At 39.0% G+C, this 20201-nt stretch overlaps 1 protein-coding gene across 1 annotated transcript; it reads right to left on the bottom strand.

Moving 5' to 3' along the window:
* Window positions 1-14048: 14048 nt before the first annotated feature.
* Window positions 14049-18896, bottom strand: slitrk3b (SLIT and NTRK-like family, member 3b). Its single transcript, XM_073849143.1, has 2 exons — window positions 18455-18896; window positions 14049-17434 (listed from the first exon to the last, which is right to left on the bottom strand). Exon 2 carries the CDS (start codon window positions 17408-17410, stop codon window positions 14759-14761), a length of 2652 nt encoding a protein of 883 aa, XP_073705244.1. The 5' UTR covers window positions 17411-17434; window positions 18455-18896; the 3' UTR covers window positions 14049-14758.
* Between the last annotated feature and the right edge of the window lie 1305 nt (window positions 18897-20201).

Genomic DNA, 20201 nt, shown 5'->3' on the forward strand with positions numbered 1-20201 from the left:
CAGATACAATTCATGTACCTCTCTAATTATCCTTGCAAATGACTTCGGGGACTAGGCCTAAATAAGAGACTGCAGAAGACAGCACCACTGCATATCATACAGCTGCCACTGTCATTTTCCCTTTCATGTGCGCTAGCCAAGGTCAGTCCCGCTCGCACGTTTGATGGTGTACGTTTCATAACCAGGCCGAAATTAGCCGTAAAAAAGTGCTGATCACTTCGAGGCTCCTTTCATAATTGATCTGAATGCAATTTCAATCATACGAGGAAGAAAGCGTCACATATCATTCATCTGGATTCTGAAAATCCTCCAAGCTGAAATCAAAGAGATTTTGCTTAGTCACAGGCCATTTTTTCCTGAATGAATGCCTTGCCGGGTAAAGAGCTTTCTCTGCGAGAGAAGCTCTTCAAAAAGAATTTGAATATCACTGTTATGACATGCGTGCACCTTACTGAAGCAAAATCGATTTGGCCATCTGAACCCTCCTCCTCCTCCTTCTCCGTCTTCAAGAGTCTAGACAAAGTGGAAGCCCGCCGTATTATGACGGGGCCCTGTATTGCCGAGATGGGCTATAGAACATGTGGGTCGCAGAAGATGAGCCATCATTTTAATGTGACATCTGTGCATCCATTCTATGTCAGGGATGAGCAGGCGCAAATTCCCAGGTAGACAAACGCTTCCGCCTTGGCTCCATTTCAATGACAGCGATGATATCTGAGAGGATAATGGCGAGTGTCAGACTGGGAAATAGACTGGAATAATTGATACTGTGAGGGTGTTATTCCAGCAGTCGGAGTTAAGAGACGATTGGCAGCGAGCCTAAGAGCGAAGAAGACTCCCTGAAGCCGCTGGGCTCTCTGAAACTAACCGTTCTGGAATTGAGACTAGTGATGATGTGAACAATAACCTGCCCTCCTCTGAGGAAATGAAAAAAAGACTCATAATGGAAGCCGCTAAACTCTGCTCGCATAGATATACCCATTCATTACAACTGAGGAAATCATTAAGCTTTTATTGGAGTATTATGGGACAAGCTTGTGCACATTTTCTCTTTCTTTTTCTTTTTTGGCTCAGTACAAAATTTCCTTTCACTATGGTTCTAATGAGTGGATGGTGAATCTTCTCACTCTCATTATGAAGTCTGCAAGCTCATCATCCCTTGACACCAACAACCTGCCATCTACATTCGAAAGGCTTTGAGAAACTACATTAGCGTATCACTCCTGCTCACTTCACTGAATTTCACCTAGACTTGCAAAAATAAATTGCATGAGCAGATTCACTGGCATTATATTGAATATTTAGAGTCTTGATGTTTTAATCCATGATTCCAGTATGGAATGCAATATAGTACTATAAGTCACTTAAAAAATGACTGTGTAATCCTTGACATTTCAAGGTTGGATTTTTATGTAATCAATTAGAAATAAAAGATCAGTCTTGAAGTCGTCATGAAACAAAGGTTGAAATTACCTTTTCTTCCCTATTCCCTATTGTAATGTATATCAGAGAGAAACAACTTCTCAAGTAAGAAAATATGTATGGATTTATGACGGGACTTGATTTTGTCCATAGGAAGCTGATTAGAGCATTGATTTGTGGTTGTTTGCCAATTGCTGGGATCTGATGTGAGTGACAGGATGCTGGAGGGAACAGATTATTGTCCCACCCACATGCCGATGCACATGTCAACAGAGAAGAGATGTTGTGGTGAAGGAGAGAAGGGGTTAATGTTTTCGATTGAAGGTTATGACAGGACATACTGTAATAAAAAAAAATCAATGTATTAATTTTTTAATTTATGGTGACTTTAAATGTCATCACAAACTACTGTTAATGCAGACTGAGAAACACAGTCCACAAATAGCTTTCTTTGGTCAGATATTAGCCAGAAAACAGGCACAACAACAGCCTTCTAGTTTCCTTCAAGGGGTAGTTTACCCAAAAATGATTTACTCACCCTCATGGCAAATATAAAAAAAGGTATTATGAAGAACACTGGGGAACAAACACTGAATCTCACTGACTTTTATTGTATAAAGAAAAAAGAAAGAATATCTTCTTGTGTTTTGCAAAAGAAAATAGGTCATAGAAGATTCAAAAACAACATGAAGGTGAGTACATTTTTATTTTTGGATGATCTGTCCCTTCAAAGATACACTATGTAAGTTTGGCCTCTCTATCACCATCTGTGGTTGAAATATTAAATTGCAAGCTACCAGTTTGCAGTCTTTTGAAAGAAGTCTCTTATACTCATCAAGTTTGCATTTTTTGTTAAAAAATACAGTAAAATCTGTAGTATTCTGAAATATTGCAACTTAAAATAGCAGTGTTTTTGTTTTCAAATTGCAATTTATTCCTGTGATGGCAACACTGAATTTTCAGCAGTCATTATTCCAGTCTTAAATCTCACATGACAGAAATCATTCGAATTTGCATATTGGAAACATTGGAAGCATTTATTAATATTATTAATGGTTATTTATAGAAATCTTTTGTATAACATTCTTTACCATCACTTTTGATCAATTTAATGTGTTCTTGCTAAATCAAAGTGTTAATCTGAAAGAAAGTGCTACAAAGCCAATGTCTAAAAATTGTCTGACCAAATAAATAACATCTCTACTGAATTAATTTGAACGAATGACATAAACCTGAAAACAAAGGTGTAACAGTGGTCAGTGCAGTGTGTGACTGTGCATTTTAAACTGAAGTGTACGTTCTGATGTTCATTTATGTTTTATTCGTGCTTTAAGTAAGGAAGAAAAGATGCTCGGTTCACGGCTCGATTGATTTAAATAAGGCAATACACTGATCTGTCAGGATACATTAAAGAGCCACAAAATGGTATTTATTGTTTGAATTTCTTAAAAAATGACAACATTTTATGGCTGAGACCTTGTTTCATACTAGAAGTAACCTGCTCTGTCTTGTCTGTCGACATGTTGTCAGTTTCCTCTTTACTCCGCTATGTATTTTTCACTGCATGAGAACATGATGTATAGTGTGTGAGAGCAGCATAGTTTGTCAGACATAGCAACATTAACTGAGGATGATGGGTTTTTCCAAGGGTCAATTATAGAGCAAAACATTAGGCAGTCACACCATTACAAAAAATACTGATATCGCCACAATGCTTACATTTTTAGGAAAAATCTACCCACAAATGGCTTACCTGTAGTTATTTTTGCAAATTAATCTAAAATTGAAGAAAACAATTTAACACAAAAAAACTGTAAAGGGATAATAAATTACGAAACCAAAATTCACTTTATATTTAGACATTCTTTAGACATATTTTACAGTCCTGTTCCTCATGTGCATACTATGTACTGTAGGTAATAACCCTGAACCTACCCCATAGTATTACTAGAACCTTTTTAGGTACAGTAGGTACACTGTAAGTACACTGCAAGTACACGGAAGTACACGTACTGTAAAATAAAGTGCAACCAAAAGCATTCTGAAGGCCTAAGTTTCAGAACTTGTAGTGTAGTGTAAATAACGAGAGAGGTGAACGCAGGTCTATGCAAAAACCAAACAATAAAGATGCTATGCAGTGCCAAGTTGTGGAAAAACTGTCTTGGTATTGCCTTCCTGACTTTATTTTTAATGAAGTTCCAACCACATCAGTAAGAACTTGGTCCTTTGTTTACTTCATTTTACCACAGATTTGTTTACAAACAAGGTACAATTCAACGCAGGATTTTCAGAAAGACTGAAACTAAAAGATGATGCTGTGCTGACTATAACGGATCCGACAGTAATATCGCAACACACAAGTGTGAGTAACTGTTTTTATTATGTGGTCACTATTGCTTTGTCTGTTATTACAGATTATTTGATATGTGCAGTTTTTACATTTGATGTCAAAAGTTTACATACACCTTGCAGAATCTCCAAAATGTTAATTATTTTACAAAAATAAGAGGGATCATACAAAATGCATGTTATTTTTTATTTAGTCCTGACTTGAATAAGATATTTCACAGAAATGGCCTTTACATATTAGTCCACAAGAGAAAATAATAGTTAAACTGATAAAAATGACCTTGTTCAAAAGTTTACATGCACTTAAATCTTAATACAGTGTTACCTGAATTATCCACAGCTGTGTTTTTTTGTTATTGTTGTTGTTGTTTAGTGATGTTCATGAGTCCCTTGTTTGTCCTGAACAGTTAAACTACCTGTTGTTCTTCAGAAAAATCCTTCAGGTTCCACAAATTTCTTGGGTTTTCAGCATTTTTGTGTATTTGAACCCTTTTCAACAATGACTGTATGATTTTGAGATCCATCTTTTTACACTGAGGACAACTGAGGGACTCATGCAACTATTACATAAGGTTCAAACACTCACTGATGCTTCAGAAGGAAAAACAATGCATTTAGAGCCAGGGTGTAAACTTTTGAACAGAACGTACATTTTTCTCATTTTGCCTAAATAGCATATTTTTTTAATTTAGTACTGCCCTTTAGAAGCAACCAGAAGATACTTACATGTTTTCCAGAAGACAAAATCATTCAGGTAACAACACTGTATTAAGAATCAAGTGCATGTCAACTTTTGAACGGGGCCATTTTTATAAACTCAACTATTACTTTCTTTTGTGGACTATATGTAAACGTCTCGTATGTGAAGTACCTTTTTCAGGTCAGTACTAAATAAAAAATAACATGCATTTTGTATGACCCCTCTTATTTTGGTAAAATTATTTAAATTTTACAGATTCTGCAAGGTGTATGTAAACTTTTGACCTCAACTGTATGCGTTTTTAACATAAATCATATTAGCCTCCATCTGTAAAGGATGGAGTCTGTCAAACATACACAACTGTCAGCTAATCACAGCAGTCGGTGTTTACTTTTGAGTCTACAATCCACCACACCTATTTAAACAGAGCGTTCTGATGAGGGGGTTAAGAAAGGACAGAAAATAGCCTATTACTTCTAAATTATGTTTTGATGTAAAAATCTTGAGAACATTATAAGTGGGCCTCAGAGAACAGTAAAAAATGATAAAAAGGCAATTCATGATCCCTTTAAGCTTTAAGCAAACCTTGCATGACGCTAGTTTTGAAGTGTCCACTTATGTGTATGTGTGTGTTATTTATAATAAGAACACTTATTCCATTTACGGCTGATTAATGGCAAGAATTGTGTCTATCACAGTTTTCATTTTGTCATAAAAATGAAATGCTTTTTTGCATAATGTTTCCTCTGGAAATGTTCCAAAATGTAGGACTCTATGTACATAAAACAAATATTAGTCATTGTTTTTAAGACTTTAAAAGATAGCGATAAGAGAACAAAAGGTTAAAAAAAATCATCTTAATCCAACATATCAGTATAAAAATAAACATGCCGACACCATTCCTATTATTTCATTAATGTAAGCTAGATTTTAAACCTCAGCAGATAGTTGTGCAATAAGCACACATATAATGAAAATAGATCCCAAATGTCTAAAACCTGACAGTGCCATGCTCTCCTGTTCCTGCAGTTATATTAAGAGCCCTGACTAATGATCTGTCCTTTATCTCAGCCATGCAAAGTATATCTTCTCTCGCCTTTTCCTTCGCACATCCTCTCGGTTCCATTTCGTTCTCTCGCGCATCTGTCGACCGGAGCAAATGTTCGCCGAGGATTTGGTTTAGAGATTTCATTTCAGACCGCCATTTACACAAGCCACAAGCTCCAAATGAGTTGCAACACGCTGCAAAAACAAAATATCGAGATAAATCTACAACAGCATGTCACAATAAGTCACTGCTTTCCTTCTCCCTCTTCGGGTGGATTTTTGGTAAGCATGCTTTTTTGCAAGCCTTTGAAGAAAATGTTAATGATCATGGAAATCTGTGCCAAATAGCTCAGCGATGAATTTCGTTTCCTCTGATCAAAATTGGAAGAGCCTGACACTGAGTAAACCCGGCTGGAGTCCCAGTCGGTATGATCTATATTTCATTGTCTCGGTAACATCTGTAATTAATCACTCTTCTCAAAATGAATGCAGTCTGTCCCCTCTTCTATTTTTTATCTAATGGGGTCAGCACTCTCATTTAAACGAAGGAAAATGGAGGGAAAAGAAAAAAAATGTGTGGATATGTCTCTCCGCAGATTTTGATTGGTTTGAGATGGACCGACAAAGAAATGCATATTCTTAAGGTGGAAGGGCACTAATTATGCTCTCTTTGTAATTATATTATTGCCTCTAATATAAAACATAAAACGCTCTTTATTATTGTTATTATGTCTTATCATGCAGAAACACTGCATAGCTTCAGGTTCCTTATACAAACATTAAGATAGCAAAACTATTTCTGTCTTTCTGTCAAAACAATAATTAAGAAAAGGTTGCAGTTATACTGTACATTTCGCTAGTTGTGGTGTTATCTTGTAATTAGCTATATATGGAAACAAGTGTTTTATATTCAATTAAATTCCATCATTACTGCAGTATGTTATTTCTGGAATAGTTTATACTGATTGGTCAGTCATGCTGCTAGTATTCAGATAATTCCTAACAGACTGCAACTGTGCCTGTCCACTTTTTCAATGGTCTTGGTTCAGAAGTATATTTCCTATTCATTTTTTCCCTCAGGGTTTTTTTAAAAAAGTCTTTGCTTTAGAGTTATAAGCCATGAACCAAATCGACCAGCTTCAAGATGAATTACACCATTACAAACTTTAATTTAAAGCAAAGAAAAACGTACAAAAGTGCATTCTTAAAGGCTTTACTGAGGGAAAGAACTACAATCCCATTAAGCACTGATGTGAATAACTATTAATGAACGACAATGGTGAAATAGCTAAAACCAGCTAAGACCAGCCAACCAGCTTAGGCTGGTTTTAGCAGTTTTTTTTTCAGCAGGGTACGAATTCGTCCAAATTTGCCACCTCGTAAAATATGTGTGATTTTCACAGATCATATGATTTCATATGAATTTGCCACCTTGTCAAAAATGTATGCATTGCAGTGAGATTGGGTTGGAGGAGATCCCTGTTAACTGCATACACGTATGACTAATGGTTGGAAAACTTTCAGAACTAATAACACACAACTAATTCTTTAACTGGGCAAATAAACCATCTGTAAATAGCCGTAAACAGACACTGAAGATGAATGTAAAGAGGAGAAAATACTGTAGCAGGCAGAGCAAACTCGCTGTTTACGGTATATAGGAAGAACATTCTAAATACTGAACTGGGGGTGAGGTTTTATGTGAATGTATCTCTGAGGGGAACTGACTGTCTTCAGAAAAGTATAGATGGTATTTTCTTTTCATCTTACCTCTCTATAATGCATTTTAATGTAGTATTTAAAGGGAATCCTGGGTATTAAGACTTGCATGGCTTAATATAAAGTAAATTATGTCTCTTACTAAAATATGTTGTAGAAAACCTATGAAAGATTCACATTCTTTTAAAAATCCACATGGTTTTATACATATTTTGGAGCATGTGGGCCCCATTATTTGAATTACATAAAATAGCTGCACTCGATGAGCTACTGGTGCTACCTGTTGCTATTTTTACCGCAACACATCTCGGAATAAGCAGCTTGGAAAATAAATGGTTAGAGAGTCGGACTTGTAACCCGAAGTTTGCGGGTTCGAGTCTAAGGTCTGGCAGGGATTGTAGGTGGTGGGAGTGAATGTACAGCACTCTCTCAATACCCTCAATACCACAACTGAGGTGAGTCCCTTGAGCAAGGCACTGAACCCCCAACTGCTCCCCGGGCGCCGCAGTAATAGCAATATAGCTGCCCACTGCTCTGGGTGTGTGTTCACTACTGTGTGTGTGCACTTGGATTGGTTAAATGCAGAGCACAAATTCTGAGTATGGGTCACCATACTTGGCCTCATGTCACCTCATGTCTCCTCCTTTCCTTTCCTTTCCTTTTCCTTTCACGCGATATCCAGGCACGTTCTTTGTGGGGAAAATCAATGATATTGCATTTGGTTTAAATGGGTACTCCAACCCAAAATGAAAATGTTGTCATTAAACATTAAGAATGAAGCTTTAACGGGTTTGGAACAACATGCGGGTAAGTGATTAATGACAAAATTTTAATTTAACTTTAAGCCTATGTTTATATTCATCGCAACCTATAAGCTCTTTCAGTAGCTGTGGTCATCATATCAGTATTATATTTTCCGAGTTGTGTTGCAGTAAAAATAGCAAACAGATAGTGCCAGTAGCCCACCGAGTGCAACCGCTTTACAAAATCTATATAATGGTGCTCCCCATAGTTCAAAATATGTATATAATGATGTGTGTTTTTTTTTATAATGTAAATACTTTAGTTTTTCTAGTAGATATTCCAATAAGATACATAATTTGTGTTATATTATGCTATACAAGTCTTAATACCCAGGGGTCCCTTTAAAAGCGATTTTGCTTTGTTTACAGTGGTAACCAAAGAAATGCTGTATTGCTGCTGTTCCATAAGCTCCACCTGGTGTCAAGAGAATGAATTTGCATCCTCGTTTAGCCTGTATGATGGTTTTGTTTTAATCAAATTTGTTTTATCTAGCATAATATCAAAAAGATAAGGTCAGACCAACCTGTTTTTGCTTTAAATTTTGAAGTTATGCAATCAAATCTACATCAAAACATCAAAATTCTAGCATGATTACGCTTTATGTAGCATGTTTGTTTGGATTGTGATTAAAATGCAGTGGTTCTGCAACTGTTTCATGCATTCTGAATAATATAAAGGCACAGTCAGGGAAAAACCATGATAAACCATCAAACCACCAGAATCCTATAAAAAACCATGATACAGATTTTTGGTCAACCCGCTCAGCACTAATGCCATCGTTTTAAAACCTCCTAGCTCACAGTGGTCTTTAAAGGTATTTTATTGTTTAAAATCAATTCTGCTATTTAAAAAATGAATAGGCTACTTCCAGAACCCAGCTGTTCCAAACTACATCTACCGTTGTCAATGGGTACCATGTATTTATTTATTTAGTGAACAGCTGTAATTATGTATAGTCAAATGGTCATTATTGCCAAATAAACGCCTTCAGGTTGATATAAGATTGATAAGCTCCCGATCACACTGTCGTATTTTGTGACAATGACTGACTGACTGTACATAATCTCTAACATATTTTTCTATCATAAGTGATTGAGTAGGACATTAAAATGTGTTCATAAACAAAGAGCTCCCTTCGTCCATTTGAGCTTTGTTCTGCTTTATTTTTTTGCCTGTTCCTATGTTAGTTTTCCATATTTAGTTCCCACCTGCCCAAAGCAGCTCACTCTGACACAGGCGTAAACACCTCTGTGTAAACTTCTGCATTTTTAATATTAGTATAAAAAAATCATCACTCCCATTGTGCATACATGTCTGTCTCTTTCTCTCTTTATATTGTGTAAGCTGAAGAAAGACATTAGGTGAAAGATACTTCCAGGAAACATGCTGCTGGCAAAAACAGGATCAGCAAAATTCTCTATTGAGAATAACAGATAAACCTAATTAAACATAAAACGCAGTTTAAAAGCACTCCAATGCTGTTTAAAGTATCAAAAAGCCTCTTTTGTTATATAGCGATTTCCAATAAACCCTTTGGCAGATGTCACAGATAACAAGCGTTTCTTTCGAATGTTTAAATATAAAAACTCAAAGCATTCAAATAAACAAATACCACATATAATTTGCTTTGTTTTCCTTTTATCTTCCCCTTCCACGCTGATCAAGTTTTCTTAATGAAAACATGTAATTACTGAGACAGTGATGGTGCTCCGTTAGATGCCGTGGGTCAGATCAATGCCCTCCCAGCCAAGACAAACACACAATTACACTGACAGATCTCCCATAAATGTCCAAGAACTACAGCAGATGGTGGACTTAAGAGACGGTGCTGATGGCTGCATCACAGTGTACTAGATTTCTAGATTCATCCTCAAATGCATAAAAACAGCTCCCACTGCAGGAAATAGCACACTGCAAAAGCTGCACAGCACAGCACAGCACAAGGCATTGCAGAACGCCTTGCCGATATCTTTGCACAAAAGAAATTCAGCACCACGGACAGGGAATAACCAGCTCACGCTAACTATATCAGCACTAGGCACCGCACGAAGAAATTTGGCATAAAAAGTCACCCGTCAGACACTAAAACACAACTTTTCTCCTTGCTGGCAGAGTTTAATTCCAGATGAAGAAGGAAAAGTAAAGGAGGGGAAACAAAAGATCTGGTTTGACAGCATCCTACTCTCTTTTCCCAAGACAAAGCTCTCAGCATGGTGTCAGAGCTGCTTCAAACAGAGATTGAACCTGTACAGCATACAAAACACCAGCCTGTTTTTTGCACCCACTGTACATTTAGAGAAGTTTGCGGTGTGAGGTAATATTTCCTTATCATTTCCCATACTAGCAACCACAATTTATCTTTCAGTCAAGGTTTGTGAGCTGATTTGACAATCAGGATGTGAGCCACAGAGAGAGATGGGAATGGGAAAATAGGGATGGCCTGAAATTTAAATTGTGACTGATAGCAATAAGCAAAAAAAGTTTTTGTTTTTTTTTAAACATTAACTGATAAATGGCAAAAAATAATATGTGACCCTGGACCACAAAACCAGTCTTAAGTAGCACGGGTATATTTGTAGCAGTAGTCAATAGTTTTTTATGCCAAAAATCATTAGGATATTAAGTAAAGATCTATGAAGATATTTTGTAAATTTCCTACAGTAAATATGTGACCCTGGACCACAAAACCAGTCATAAGGTTAAATTTTACAAAACTGAGATATATACATCATATGAAAGCTCAATGAATAAGCTTTCTATTGATGTATGGTTTGTTAGGATAGGACAATATTTGGCCGAGATACATCTATTTGAAAATCTGAAATCTAAGGGTGCAAAAAATCAAAATACTGAGAAAAACACCTTTAAAGTCGTCCAAATTAAGTTCTTAACAATGCATATTACTAATCAAAAATTACATTTTGATAGGTTTACAGTAGGAATTTTACAAAAAATCTTCATGGAACATGATCTTTACTTAATTTCCTAATGATTTTTGACATAAAAGAAAAATCAATAATTTTGACCCATACAATGTATTTTTGGCTATTGCTACAAATATACCCCAGCGACTTAAGACTGGTTTTGTGGTCCAGGGTCACATATATCAAAACTTAATTTTTGAATAGTAATATGCACTGCTAAGAACTTCATTCGGACAACTTTAAAGGCAATTTTCTCAATATTTAGATTTTTTTGCACCTTCAGATTCCATATTTTCAAATAGTTGTATCTTGGCCAAATATTGTCTTATCCTAACAAGCTATTCAGCTTTCATATGATGTATAAACCTTAATTTCCCAAAAAAAGTATTTGTGGTTCAGGGTCACATATATTAACCAGCTATACTATTTTTTCTTAATAAATCAAAAACATAAAACTAAAAATCATTGAATTTAAAGTACATTTAGGCATCAGCATTACAATGTACAGTATGAAAAGTGAATTTTTCAGAAAGGTTGCATTTAACAGTGTTATTAAATTTGTGTTTTTTAAAGTTTAACTTTAGCATTGTATTCATGACACAATATAAAATGTAAAAAAATTGGTAAATGAAAATTAATTATTATAAATTAAACAATAATTGATACTTTAAAATTACTATTCTGGACAATAACCAATAATGGTACAGATTTGGATATTTTGCATCCCTACTAAAAGTGGTTCACGTGGCTATTTAATATCACTGAATCAACCAAAATACACCATCAAAACAAACTGTAAAGATTTGTTGACAATAATTACCAAACAGCTCCATTTTTACAGTGAAAAGTATACTGTAGTACGGTAATCAATAAGGATTAAATTGGTTCAATAAAACAGGCGACTTGTGGGAAATTAAAATCTTACAACGTATTGTGGCTTTTTCCTTTTAAACTAAATATGTGGTTTCTAAATAACCTTTCCATTTTCTGACTGTCCCCTACCTGTCACTTTCACACACATTCTTATTATTCCCCTCTTCTCTCTCAAACAAGCAACTTCAATATAGTGAAAGGTTAAAGCGCAAACCACATGCAGTAAATACCACCCAACACAATACCGCAGCAATATTGGTCAATACAGAAAGGTATCGTCAATATTAGAAAGGCATTTGCAGAGGTTTTTCAGCACAATAACACCCCTAATTCCTGTCATAGCGAAACACATCTATATGCAAGCCAGTGCCAACTTTTTCACATTTTTCTGCTCGGTGATAAATTTTGAGAAAGAACAGCTCTGACGACAGCAGAACACTTGAACCATGTCCAAGCTGTCCAGCATTTCAACGAAGTAAAATGACAACTGCCTGCACTGTGGTGTCCCTGAATTTCCCAAGGGGCAGGGGTTTTGACGGCATGTCTGAGCAGACACATTACAGGCGTGACAGCCAGAGGAAAAGGCCACAGTCTCCGGTAAAAATGCAAATGTCAGAGAGCAACGGCACACACCGTTTGCTGACTAATTGCATCCCATTGAAAATTCCGCAGGTACTTTGTGGCTCATTTACGTGTTGGGCACACATTATCCGCGGTGCGGCACATTACATTTTCGCATTCATCGCCATATGTCGTGTTCAGAACTCATAATACCGGTGTTTTGTTAAATGGCTGTTCTGAGAGCATTTTTCAGGAGTAATTATTAACCTCATAATGACGCCATTTTATGTTAGGAGCCTTCCCATTAAAAAAGTCAGACAATACTATCAAAGAAAGTAACTGCTGGTTAGTTCGATTCCATCAACCATTAAACATAAGCTATCATTTCACATTTGCCCGTTCCTCTCTGCTCACGGTCTCTTGGTTAAATGCCACTTTGTCTTGGCGAGGCACACGAGCACTATGTAGCAGAGCAGCTGACTGCCCCTGCGATCGCATTCGCTGCATACAGGATCAGTTGGCCGGGCCGTCTGCGGGATTGGGCGGCAGAGGCGTATAATGAGGGTTACTGGAGTGGCATTGAGAGGATTATCTCTCCTCATACTTTGGACAAAAGCTTTGTGAATTATCACCGAGGAAAGGTGGTTAGGAAGCTGCTCTCTTAGACAAGCAGGTCTGGATGCCAGAAGCAGAAATGCCGTTATAAACGTCCAACTGTGTAAATGATGGATGGCCTGTGAGGGATGGAATCTGCCAAGTACAACATTAGCAAAAATAAACAGGGGCAGCGCGATAAGAGCCGATCCGGGCCTCTGACGTTATCCTCCTTTCACACACACACACACACACACACACACACACACACACACACACACACACACACACGTGTCCTTGGACTTTCAGCTCGTCGACTGGCCAATTTCAAGAGAAGCTGCTTTTGTGAGCAACTAAAACATTTAGGGATACACTTTCGTACTTTAGACGCTCCATTACTTTAATGTTTACTGTAGCTCTTTGAAATGAGATAATGTGTTCGGATGGCTCTGAGTGAAGGTTTGTAATTGCATTTCATGCAATCAGAGGAGAAATTATGGAAGGAGATCATGAGAATGAGGAAATAAAAATGACAAACGGCAAAACCGTGGGATGACGGAACTTCGATGCTCATAAATATTCAGCTTCATCTCTTTCCAGGTTTGGTTTTATTCAAGGCTTTTACAGTATGATGCCAAAAAGGGTATTTTTCTTCCTTATGCAATGCTGTGTAACTAGGTTAAGCCAGCTTATGCATGGTGAATAGGTGTATCTAACTGATGCCCTCCCATGGACACTCAGGGGACTGGAGACTGCAGAGGATGCTATGAGAATGCTGCACATATTCTCCGCTTCCTCTCCTCCAGGTCTGTGGGTGACCTGACAGAGTCTTTCGCAAATTGACTGTGTCAACATCATGCAATCTCGGACAAATTTCACACTGTTATTTACTAGTTTCCGGCATATGAGATCTCGTCTGAAACGCTTTGTTCTTTCGAATCTCGTACTATATGCACATGGATAAAGTGCTGTTTGTGTGTGTGTGTGTGCATGCTATGTATAGGCCAGAATCTGCATGTTCGCTACTCAAAATGGTACAGTTTGCAGAACTTGGCTTAGTTTAGCACCCTTTATTGAATTCATGGGTTTTTTTCAAGGAAGGCTAAACCAGAGGCATAATCATTATACACTGATTTAACATGATGTCTTACAATAATAATTGCAACACTGAAATCTAAGAATAAATATATGCACAGATCTGCCTTGGTGAGATAGACCATGAAAAGTTACTCGTCCGTAGACAGGATCGATAGTTCCCAAGCTTTTACATGTTTTGACCTTACCTTGGTCCGTAAAACCATTCGATAAGTCCCAATAAAGACAATCTACTCAATTTGAAAATACAGATTCAACAAAGCACTTAACAGTTATACAATAACTGCAGTATCTCTATTGCTGAAGGACAATTTTTCAGTTAAATAAAAAATATCTCCCAAGTTTTCAATGCAAACGAGTTAAAAGCCAAGACCGCACACCCTGCATTCATATGTATAGTTTGCGTCACATGTTTACCAACATCGCAAAGTCTGGAAACAGCAGTTGATCCTTTTCCCTCTAATGTAAATCTATGTAGTTTAGATAAATAAAACTGTAATACAAAAATACTCATTTACAACATTGCTGGCTGCTCTTATGAAGGCACTTTAAAAAATCGGAACGAGGGATTTCCTCCAGAGCAACTTGAGGGAAAACCGTACCATCGTACACATCACATTTCCATCTTACCATTTTCATTTTGGATGTGCAGTCTTATATGTGACATGTCTTAGAATTGATATGACCTCTCCAGCATATCAATGTAATCCATCTTTGTTTTGAGTCTAGCCCTCAGCTCGGGGTAATCACTTTGGGTTTGATTAGGACATCCTGTCCTTGTCCCTGTGGTGGTTGTGATCATTTGCTTTTGTCTGGCATCCTGTTTGGCATGTGGATACTCTGAGGGAGGGTGCGTGTGTCTGTCAGGCAGGTTGCTAAACTGGGAAGCTGTGCCAAAAAGACTGTCCACTAATCCCACCTTGGGCGTGGGGCCTTGGCTATCAATGACAGTCGGGCAGAGTATTCCGTTTTCATGGAAGCTGGCAATGTCGCCGCCGCATGGCGCACCGACAGTGACAATAGTGTTAATAGGTGAGCTGGAGATCGCCATGGTCCACTCCTTTTCCTTCTCCACCAGCGTTCTGTAGTGCGACCCGCTCTCTTTTGTCTCTGAGAATGGATGCTTCTGCCCTGACTCCTCCTGGCCGCTTTTGTAAACCGGGTTGCTGCACATGTGCGAGGAGGGAGCGCCGATGCTATCGTACACGTGATTGGAGGGAGGAGTCTCTGGCAAGGTGGGTGGCTGTTCTGTGAATATTCCACATTCCATCTGAATGCCCGCCAGGCCCACTTCCCCTTGCTTCCTAAAGGGTAGTTTTTCGCGCTTTTTAAGAGCATATGCGCAAAGAGCTGCAGCAGCAAAGAAGGCGGACACGAACAGAACCAGCAGGCTGAGAATGAGAACGGAGAGGGGTATGGCACCTTTCGGCGGGTGCGGCCCCACCTCGGGATACGTAGTGATAAGCCCACTATCTGATTCGGCAGGAGACAGCGAGGACTGTCGGAGCTCAGGGCAAATCACTTCAGGATTCAGAGAGCGTAAATCTTTTCCTGAGACCAGCTCGGGGGTCTTACACACCACTTCTCCGACTATGACCACTAAGCTCAGCGTGTCCAGCCACTCTTTGAGAGGGATGATGTCGCAGGAGCAGTCCCAGGGGTTCTGATTCAGGTCGATCTGGACGACCGCATGCAGGTGTTCTAGAACGCCGCTGACCGGGAGGCAATGAAAGTAGTTGTTCCGCAGGTTCAGGCGTGTCAGCGAGGTACCTGCAAACGCTCCCACGGGCAACGTTCGCAGGAGGTTGTTGTTGAGAAAGACTAGCTGCAGGGAGGGCATTAAACTGAAGGCAGCCGGCTGGATTTCTCGGATCTCATTGTACTCAAAATACAAATACTCAAGGCTGTGCAAGCCATGGAACATATCGAGAGTTAGCTTCACAATATTGTTACCGTTCAGGTAGAGGCTTCTCAAATTAGGGAGGTTAACAAAAGCCCCCTCTTGGACGTAAAAGATCTGATTGTTTCCTAAGTGCAATAAATCAAGACTGGAAAAATTCCAAAAATCAGACTTGTAAATTCTCTGAATGAGATTTCCACTTAAATAAAGCTTCTTAGCATTCAAGGGTCTTGGCATTAGTTCGGAAATGTTCCGAAACCCATTTTCCTTACAATTGACTGTCAAACCAAGGTCGTTAATATGCAAGTTACAGGTACATCCAATCGGGCAAATGATCGGTATAGGCGGCCTTGTTTGGTATCCGGCTACGGGTGGCTGATTAGGGAACACGCTACGTGGTGTTGGTGGTGTCTTTGAGGGCCTGGGTCTCTTTGTTGGCTTTGGAGGTCTTTCTCTTTGTTCCACAGAGGAAACTGTGTTTTGATTGGGGGAGACTATGGATGATGGCTTTGTAGGCCTCGCCCTGCCCGTGTAGAACGGTAAGTGGAGAACGCCTAGAATTGACTCGATCTCGGCTTCATTCAGTAAGGGACAAAGCTCGCTGCGTTTGATCTCTCTGAGGTCCTTTCCGTGGAGGTGGAAAGGATACTCGCACGTGATCTCTCCAACAACTGCAGTGTACGGAATCCGCTCCAACCAGGCTTGGAGCTGGATGATGTCGCAGACGCAGTTCCAAGGGTTCTCCTCCAACTGGATCTCCATAAGACTACGACCGATATATTCCAAAATCCCTTTATAAGCCAACGTCTTTAGTCGGTTGCCTCTCAAGTCAAGGTGCGTGAGAGAGACAGACCTAAAAAGAAATGCCGGCAGCATGGGTATTAAATTGTCATTAAGGATGAGCACTCTGAGTTTGTGGAGATTTCTGAAGGCCCCGCTGTCTATTCTCTTGATAACGTTATAGTCGGCCTGAAGGTACTCTAAACTCTCCAGTCCGAGAAATGTGTCATTCCGGAACACTTCCAGTTTGTTTTCATGAAGGTACAACCTCTTCAGGGAGCTCAAACCATTGAAGGCCCCAACATGGATATCCTGCAGGGCATTATTGCCCAGATTAATGGCCACTGCATTGTTCAAGTGCAGAAAACTGTTGAAGTAGAGCTTCCGTAAAGAGTTTTTCTGCAGGTAGAGCTTGAATGGTCTAAGCCATGACTGTGAGACTTGGCTAATATTTGTAAATCCTTTGCTGTCACAATGAACATGAAACAAGCCTTCCTTCACTTCGCAGTAGCAGGGCTCAAAGCAAGGCTCGTCTATTTCTTCTGATTCATCAAGTAGAGGGATAGGAGTCGTCCATCCAAGTGCAATTGTGCTTAGCAGTGTAACCCACAACATGCTTTCACCAAAAGCAGGCAAGTGCATAGCCTCAAGAGCTCCTTCACTGCACTGAAAAAAATACAACAGTTTTAGTGGCGTGAATACAGAGAGGATGATGAACACTGCTCAATACAAATGATGTTGACTTTTGACAAGTTAGTCGTGATATGACTGTAGAACAGGGGAGGCTATCATCTATACTGTATGACGGAGCAGAATGCAGCTTAGCTGCTTTGACTGCAGTTTTTTTTCTGCAAACAATATTCTCGAAATATAGAATGAGGCTTCAATAACCAATGTCAGCAAATGCACCAGAGCTTAATATTGACTTAAAAGTACGCCTGCTGCATTTGTTACAGTGATATTGAGAAGAAGCAAAATGTGACCTAATCCATTTAAAGGAATCATGCTTCTCTAGAGGTTTCACTTTAGTTTCTAAATCAGCTAATGACTCTGGAATATCAATTTGACCTCCATGGAAAATATTTCTTTCTCCCCTCCTCCAGGAGCACCTATTAGCTAATGTGCACAGCAGGGCACTTAGGAATGTGATGTTAATAAGACCTAGGTTCTATTGATTGCTGAAGGAGTATATGTGCATACAGGTCATTGAAATAATGTGGCTACCTCAGGCCGCCACTAATGCATGTGAAGCATTTTATTGCAAGCAAAATCTTTAGGCTATCAGAAATCATTTTTGCACTTACTTGGAGGTAAAGTACGATTTTTTTTAAAAACAAAGTTAAACTGAAATCCAGCCTAGATAAGATAATCACGTTGCTCTCTCGACAGAACAAACCCAAAGATCAGATCCAGCTTTGAACTGAGTATGCAATACAGACACATAAGGAAACCATTCAAGCACTGCATGAAAAAGCTGAACTTATGGAAGCTGAACACAATGTTCATTAGCTACCCAAAAGCGATTCATGCCATTATAATACGCTGTCAGAGACGTAATTAACACATAATGATAATCCAATGCGCTAAAATGCAATCTATTAGCATTCCCCTTTGTCTGCCTTTACCACCGCCCGCGTCCGGATCCATATCAGAGGCATTAACTGAGCAGAAATGTGCGCTACTCACTCAGGTTGCTGCAGTGGAATTAAAAGAGCAGAAGATGGACCACTTTAAATGATGCTGCTTCTTGCCATGTCACCAACGTTGAGCCGCTTCTTCTTCTTCTTCTTCTTCTCCTCTCCTCTCTCGTGGTGGAGGCAAATAGGAGAGCCGAAGACGTGACAGGACTGCAATGTCTCAGAAAGGTTTGCTTTAGGATGCAGGTCCGCTCCCCTGACGAGCGCTCAACAGTGAAGACAGCGAAGGCTGCAGTTCAGCACCACTGTGAGGACTGATGATGAGCGAGATCTTAGTACATTTCGCTTAGAAACAGTAGGAAAAAAACTAAAGCGGCTCAAGTATGCAAGTTGGCATTGAAATAAATCACAGGATGGCGCTGCCTCGGACTTCGGTTTCCAAGTAAAATATAGTGCACCCGCCCGCCCGCAGCCCTGCTATGAAACGCTCCAAATATGCGAGAGATGATGAGAATAATATGAACGCGGCAACGCCGGCGCTCGACACACCGTTTCAGGTTGAGCTGGGCTTTCTTAACGCGTTACGCTCACTCTCCCGAGACACATTTGCTAGATTTGCGTTGATTTACGAAAGAAAGTAGTTGAGAATGTTTGTACCCATAATGCGTAACGCGGGTTATTTACTTTGTTGTATCACAACATTCGCGCATTATTAAATAATACCGTAACTGTTCCCAGAGCGACGAGGCTTCTTGGGTTACTTATTCATCATCCTTCATGGTATTAGGGCCCTAACAATTTAATGAAACCTTATTTTGGTTACCATGGAAACATAGTGCCATCTGCTATTGCACAACAATGTGGTGCTTCATACATGGGCATGTTGCTTATTTTGGAACTGAGAATGAACAATGTTGACTTGATGCCCACTTTTGCTGATTTCTCATATGGCTGATTAATTATCTTATAAATCACCAGTTAATGACTTCATAATGAGTTTGACAGTGATATGCATAGATGAATAAATGCGATTTCTTGCCTTTGTTTGCTCTAATCACTGTGTTTCATCCATCAAAACCAAAGCAAAACGCCCAAACTAAATTCCCCATATATAGCCAAAGTAATATTCTGAACACACAAGCATATCGACTTTACTTTTCCCTTTATTGTGAATTTCCCACAGGTAACAGAGAATCTAAGCTAAAGCTAGTTAATACTCTGTCTCAGCAGCTCTCTCTGTGCCTTTGAGCATTAAAGCATTTTCCTGAAGATCCTTTAAAAAAAAAGCTTTAATGCCGTCACACAGATCAGCGCTACAGATCTGAACATGTTCCAGTGAATTAGCTTGCGACAGCAGCTTCCCTACTCTTCTAAAGCCTGTTAAAGGTGATTAAAGCAGTGTTTCTCCATCAAATTGCTGCGAGAGTATTTACCACATCCCTTTGAAGAGCAAAAAAAGCTGGGAAAATACAAACAGTCATTAGGAATTGTGGAGTTGAGGCTTTATGCGACTTTACTCGCTATTAAAAGGTATGCAGTGCTGGACATCCATTTTTCTGCAGCCATCACACAGTGAGGAGAAAGAAAGCGCTGTGATTGACAAGATAGTAATGGGGTCCAGAAACCCGACCGTCTCTGAAAACTAATGCCAGATTCTGACCTGAAGCATATCTCAACCGCCTTGAAAGAAACAATTCAATCTTCGTTCCGTAATAGCAAAATAGCCATGCCATGCTTTTCACACACTGATCAATTTAAGCAAGTAATTGTGTGTAATTAATATTATTACAAAAGAT

The sequence above is a fragment of the Garra rufa genome, chromosome 10, assembly GCF_049309525.1.
Source record: "Garra rufa chromosome 10, GarRuf1.0, whole genome shotgun sequence".
Lineage (NCBI taxonomy): Eukaryota > Metazoa > Chordata > Actinopteri > Cypriniformes > Cyprinidae > Garra > Garra rufa.